This window comes from Triticum urartu, unplaced genomic scaffold (genome assembly GCF_003073215.2).
Source record: "Triticum urartu cultivar G1812 unplaced genomic scaffold, Tu2.1 TuUngrouped_contig_5969, whole genome shotgun sequence".
Lineage (NCBI taxonomy): Eukaryota > Viridiplantae > Streptophyta > Magnoliopsida > Poales > Poaceae > Triticum > Triticum urartu.
In genome coordinates, this window is record NW_024116688.1 from 1,918 (window position 1) to 8,663 (window position 6,746).

General features: G+C 48.6%; 1 protein-coding gene across 1 annotated transcript; it reads right to left on the reverse strand.

Annotated features, from left to right (window-relative positions):
• Positions 1–2,899: 2,899 nt before the first annotated feature.
• On the reverse strand, positions 2,900–6,351 carry LOC125529948 (uroporphyrinogen-III synthase, chloroplastic). The gene is made up of 9 exons (XM_048694371.1): positions 6,094–6,351; positions 5,739–5,826; positions 5,582–5,648; positions 5,191–5,309; positions 4,966–5,061; positions 4,593–4,648; positions 3,987–4,072; positions 3,467–3,601; positions 2,900–3,294 (listed from the first exon to the last, which is right to left on the reverse strand). The coding sequence occupies exons 1-9, from the start codon at positions 6,289–6,291 to the stop codon at positions 3,240–3,242; spliced, it is 900 nt and encodes a 299-aa protein (XP_048550328.1). The 5' UTR covers positions 6,292–6,351; the 3' UTR covers positions 2,900–3,239.
• Between the last annotated feature and the right edge of the window lie 395 nt (positions 6,352–6,746).

Consider the following 6,746-nt stretch of genomic DNA (forward strand, 5'->3'; position numbering starts at 1 on the left):
CTACACTGCACGCACCGGCGTACTGCCATAGCACAGCACGACAGGTCTAGATAGCATGCGGAGCGAGCGGGTGATCGCACCGGCATCTCGCTCCCTCCTCCGGCTCGGCTGTGCGGTCCTTGTCCGTGCCCAGCGCGCCATGACACGACACGGCATGGGCACCTTCCTTGAATGCACCTTTCCAGTCGCAAATCACCTTGGAGTCCTGGGTGTGCTGTGGTAGTACGTACTAGGAGCAACAGTACTGGTACCTGTCTGTATGTACTGCAACAAGTGCAAGGGGAGTGGTGCCTTTCCGTACGCACTTGGCTGCCTCTTGTTTCATACCACTGCTCCTGCTACTTTCATCACGCATCATCGGTCGCTGCCTGCCTGCCTGCCTTTGTACACCAACTTTCGCTCATAAACAAAAGCCTTCCTCGAAAGAAAACCGCACGTAGGCGCGGTGCCATTGGCCGGCCAATCTCTCCGGCGAGCTAAACCACGCGGACAGTGACAGTCGATGAGCGGAGAGAACCGCATACTCTGCTCACAACACCACATTCCACAGGATCAAACACAGCACGGTACTGCGGGGTTGTTTTGGCCCGGCACTCAACAATCAACGTCTCCACTCTCCAGTCACTCCCGGCGACACGTAGCCGTCGACGGTGCACCAGCACCCCTACTTTCCCCCTGCGTTAAGTGGCCGTATGCATCTCCCAGATGCAGAGGCCGGGGGTCATCCTCTTTTTCTAAAAAAAAACTTTTTTCCTGCGTGCGTGCGTGCGTGCCGATAAAATGAAAAGGGTTGGTGACTATCTGGTGCGCGGTGGCACCATATTCGGGTCTAGCGCTAATAAACAAGGCCCTTTTTCTGGTCCATGGCCCTTTTGCTTGCGAGTTGGCCGCCACCTTCGGCGACGACGCGACGTGATGCAAATTGCAAAGTCGAATATTTCTCCAGCCCGAAATTCGCCGTCGGTTTCCATGCGCATATTCGCCAAGAAGCGGCAGCCGCTTTCCGGCGACACGCTGATGCAGGGCCACGTCTAGCCGTCTAGGCCATCGTATGCGAAGATGCCGGCGAGCGAGTGGCCGTCGCCGTCGCTGTCGGCGGCGCCGGGTGCGCGTCGCCCGTCGCCGTGCGAGCCGCTTTTGAACACGCCTGCCTCTGCTTAATTAATCAGCTAGCCAGGGGGAGACTAGACCTGCAGGCGGGGACGTCGACGTGTGCTTGGCTTCCTTTTCTTTTTGTACATACAGTATATAAAATAAATATATAATGTGGTGCTCGGCTGTGCTTGCGTTGTGGACATGGACGTGTTCCCATCCAGATCCAGGCGGTTTATTACTTGGCTGCTGCATGGTGGTGGCAACACTTGTCCTCGTCGTCCTTCTCTGCTGCTCAGTTTGATGTGGATCCATCCATCCAAGCTGACCGGACTGCATCCAAGCTTTGAATTGAATTAGCTCACGACGCCGACGGCTACGTACGTACCAATAATTCATCACAAGGAGCCAAGAGTAGCGCGACGAACTTGTCACCGGCTGAGAGAAGCTCAAAACATTTTGGAGTCTTTCGGCGGTGGAGTGCAGACGGCGGACACTCGGCGGGTTTCAGATAAGCAACGTAACTTATCCTCAGCCAGACCCCCTGACAATCACGGCGCTGCAGATTACCATTTCTTTCTTTTTTTCCCTTCCCGGGCTCAAACTAAGGACCCCGATAAGTGTCACATGTATCGGTGTTAGAGGATCTGCTCATACATTTTGTGTGATGTATAAGAGGAACAGCCCACACACCTACGTCAGGCCTCGTACCTCGTGGTTCCGCGTGCCCCGCGCGACAATCACCGCGCGTCCCGCAGTTGCCATGATCCAGATCCTCGTCCATGTTCGTTTAACTGTAGTTGCCATGTCGCTGAACTTCGGTTGCCATGTCGGACAACTACAGTTGCCATGGTTGCTCAACTGCAGTTGCCATCTATGGTCTGGTCTATTGCAGTTGCCATGATTTCAAAACTTTAGGAGTTGCCACCCACTAACACTAGGCAGTTGCCGTGTAGCACTATAAAAAGGCATGGCAAAAAATCATGTTCGGGTAAAAGAGAGAGTTGCGGTGTGCTCACAAGCACGCTAGAGCAGTTGCCATGTAAAGAGAAAGAGTTGCCAGCTGCTTACGTGCACGCTAGGGCAGTTGCCATGTACCATGCAAAAACACATGGCAACTCAGGTAAAAGAGAGTTGCCACCTGCTTACAAGCAAAGCTAGGGCAATTGCCATGTATCCTGCAGAAACACATGGCAACTGCCAACTTTGGGTGTAGGCGAGGAGACGGGCGTGTGGGCGAAGTGATAAACACCCACACACCAGGCCCCTCTGCGTGCGTGAAAAGTGGTGCGTGGGCGAATTGTTAAACGCCCACACACCAGGCCCCCGTATGGTGAAAAAGGACGTGTGGGCGACCGGATGAATGCACACACACCAGCTTAGTCCTACGTGGCACACAAGAACTGCTAGAACGTGCCAAGATTCGTGCAGAATTGATTGGACGAGGATCCATGTATGTGGGCGAGTTGCCAGACGCCCACACATGTGGCGTTAGTGTTTTCGCAAACTAAATAGTACTCCCTCCGTTCCTTGATATAAGATGCATAGATTTTTGAGTTTTGATTACATTTACTTACATAAGGCAAGCTTCTCTATTTTTTTCATGCCAATTAGTCAGGTGTAACCTCATCCAAAACTTGTGAAATTTTCACTCCACCTACGTTCTTTAATTTCTATGTCAAAAACTATACACCCTATGTTCAGAAACAGAGGGAGTATCATATTTGGGTCATTGGGCCAGAGAACTAAGCAACTACTCCCTCCATCCCATAATATAAGACGTTATTACGTCCAATACGTGAGTATATTGGATGAAGGAAAAGTTTTCTAAAAAAAGCCAAGAGGAAGAAGTTGTAGTGTATCAGGTTACACTTTGTGTTCATGCCGTGCCCGAACTGCACGCCTCACCACATTTACATGCCGATGATGCCCCGGCCCCCTTCACGCACAGTGCAAAAGCACGCATAGCGTGTGTGCGATTAGCAGGAAACAAAACACATGTTCCTTAAAAAATGCACCTACTACAGTACGGGCTACAGCGGCCGGTCAATCAGCCGTGCTCGTCTCCGACACTTTGGGGCCTAGCGAGAGACAAAGAAGGCTACGACAGGAGCCGGGAAAGAAAATTCAAGAGAGCTGCCGACGCCTCACTTGGACGATTGCTTGTGGGCTCCGAGCGCCTCCAGGATGCTTTCGACCCACCTGCCCAAAGCAACATGGAAAACGATTACCGCACGACACTCAGTCAAGGGCTACGCAAGTCCTAGTGCATTTCTCTGAATGTATGGCTCTGAATGTCCACGAACAGCGACTTGCCCATGACAATGGGGACGGCGTTGTTCGGAGAAAGGGATTATGATGTGCGCGCCCGTACCCTTCGAGTCCGGGGGTTGCAGGATAGTATACACTCTCCAGGCCGAGTTTCTTGGCCGCTGACGCCGTCGTCTCGCCTATGCAGGCGACCGAGCTGCTCCAGTTGTCGACCCGTGACATGAGGTTTAGCCAAGCTCTGCAACATTGTGAAGCCACGGAACAAATGGAGAGAGTAAAGCACAGCTTTGTGCAGAATGAAACTAATTACAGTGATCAACAAAGCGAGAAGGACTGTAATATCATGTTCCAGATTCTGCATGATATGGGCAAAAGCAGTGATCCACTTGCGGATCAGTAAGCTTCTCCTGTATGAACAATAACCTCCTCCAAACAGGGGTTCATGTCTAAATGCTAGAATCTCACGATATGTTGCACATGTGCTTCAGCTCACCATCTTATAATGTACTACCTCCATGGCCTACCAAAACGTCTTATATTTTGGAACGGGGGTAGTAATACTATAGAATTATGCAAACAAAAAAAATATGAAAAGAATAGCCGGATACAGTTAACATAGTTACCGGAGTGCAGATGGAGAAGCTACTGCGACAACTGGCGCTGAAAGAGCAAGCTTTAAAATCTGTGGATCTACATCATGTACAGGTACCTGTTTGTAAACACAGCCACTTGATTAATTACCAGGAGTCCAAGTCTATGCGCACATAAAGCATGGAATATAATGTAAAATTCATGATATGCCACAGTCAACCTTACGAAAAACAAGTATGACACTGTCAGGCAAGGAAAGAAGGCTGCAGAGATATAATATCATGAGCTTAATCAATGGTTCATGTTATGTGGTTCAACTGCATTGAGTTCAAGTGTTCACTAAAACCAACCTATAATTACAGGGTTAAAATACAAATATCCAGCTCTAGTTCGGAATTATCTGATGTTTTTCACAAAACTCTGCATCATATGAAGCTTAATATCTTCTCTTTTTTTTGCGGGGGACATGAAGCTTAATATCAAACAAAATTAGTACTGATGGATTTCAGAAAGATCAAGCTAAAGAAGATAGGTACCATGGATCAACGGAAAATGGCTCAAAAATGCAGAATATATGTTCTATATACAAATTCAGAAAGAGACCGGAAATTAGACACCAATATAAGTGAAAATCTTACGGTTGAATAGGTGTTCAGTCTTGTCACCTCAAATCCTCGAGCTGACAGCCCATTCTCTGCATCGCAGGGTAAAACTAAGTAACTGAAAGACTGAACATTTCATGCAATTGTTGTGGAAGACAGACAACAAGATAAGGAATAAAAAGAGTCAAAATTGATCAAATTGTTACAAAATCTTAAACAACAGGAAATTTAACTACAAGACTGAAAATACAAAGCAATTCCTGATTTATAATATGGATGAATTTGCCCAGGCCTGAATAATTCATAACTCACTCTGGAAAACAGAAAGGCAGAAATCTTTTGACTAAACAAGGGATGAAATAAATAGCACACATATAAATGTGAACTAAATGGACACGAAATGACTCACGAATTTCATGGCCAGCCTTTGCGGATGCAGGATACAACACTTTACAGGCAGTCTCACTAGTCCTTGGAAGCTCCGAGGCCAAAACTTTGCCCAAAGCTGAAGAAGAAATAAATATAATAAGTACCATATAGAATTGAAAATACTTGCAAGTCTTCAAGATGCATGATGTCTTTAAAGTGCATTGGCAGTACACCATAGCAGGAGTATAAAATATGGGCAAGATACCTTTGGAAGGAGAAAATGCAACCTCAAGGGATCCATCATTGGATTGCAATACTTCATCGAAAGTTCTTGCAGTACCTGCTCCAACAACTGCTATTCGCACCTTAGGACTTCCAGCAGCCCTGGTATTGAGTTATCGGGTAATGTCAAATATGGTAGTCTAGTCGTAGACGACGTTTGATTTGTTCTGGTGTCATGCAGCAACGATTTAATTGCACAAATGAAGTTCAGAAAAAATAACTTTGGCCGTGTAAAATGCATAATCTACTTTGTTTCACAGAGAGCGCACGGACCTGCGCTGCCACAAGCCCGCAACCTATGTGGAATGAATCTTGAAACGACATATTTGCATGGCAACACTGGGCACAATAACTGCAATATGTTTGAATCTTACTTCCATCCCTCAAGGAACACCGCAGCTGCCTCAGGAGAAGTTACAGTAATCCAGTCAAAATGTTCATCTGCAAATACATACATAATAGCAAAGTGACTAAACCCTGCAGTTGCAAGTTTTGCAAAGCAGTGTAAAGAAGATAAACTGAACTACATACCCCGCAAGACAGCTGAAAGCCTATCTGCATCAGGCCCTTCGACGTGCTGAATAAGAGGAAGCTCCAGAGAGCGCACATTATGCTTCTCCTGCACAGCCCAATTACAAAACTGATGTGATTAACTCCCCAAGGTCTGACCGAGTTCATCAGCCCCCAGTTCAGAGATGTAAAATCAGCTCGGAAAATCGCCTCTCCACAGCCGAGCATATAAAACCGTCCCCTCTAAAATTCACCAACATCGGCTCAGGGTATCACAGAGAAGACGAGGAGGGGCATCCCCGACGCTCCCTGAAAGCCCGCCGCGCTCGATCCAGGAGGACAATGAGAGAGCTGCCCGCTGTGGGAGGGAACTTACTAGCGCGGCGACGAGCTTGGCGTTCTTGCCTTGCTCGCGGGTGACCACGACGTCGGGCGAGGGGGGCGAGTGGGCGGCGAGACCCCTCCCGGGCGCGCCGGCCCGGGAAGCTCCGGCGGGGCGGTGGGCTCGGCGGAAGGCTCCGGGGCCGGGAGGTGGGGCCAAGGGGATGGGAGCGGCCGAGGAATGGAAGGCCATGGGGAGGCGAAGGCCGATCCCGCGGCTTGCGTTGCGGAGACGAGCCAACACGCTCTGGACTCGGTGGTTGTGGGCGGGCCCCTACGTTGGACTGGATCTGGGCTGAGTGACTGCCGAACGGACGGCCTTTGTCCCGTGGTGGGCAATTTATGGGCCTAAGTACTAGTGATATGATCCTGGCCGAAAGTATTCACTAGATGAACCACAGAGCAACTAATTAACGAGCGCTTCTTTAGAAGCCTCTTCAAGGATTACTTGAGGTGGGTTGAGACGCACACTCAGTATGCTTCCTTCGATTGTCGTTTTTATTTCGCACATGTTTTCAGTTTTTTAGTTGTTTTTTTTGTTTTTTTGGCATTTCAGTTTTTCAACGGTCTTTTCTAGCTTTTGGAGAAAAAATTTGCGTTTTTTCCACTGGTGCCACGAATTTGCTTCCGCAATGTGCCTCTCGAAAA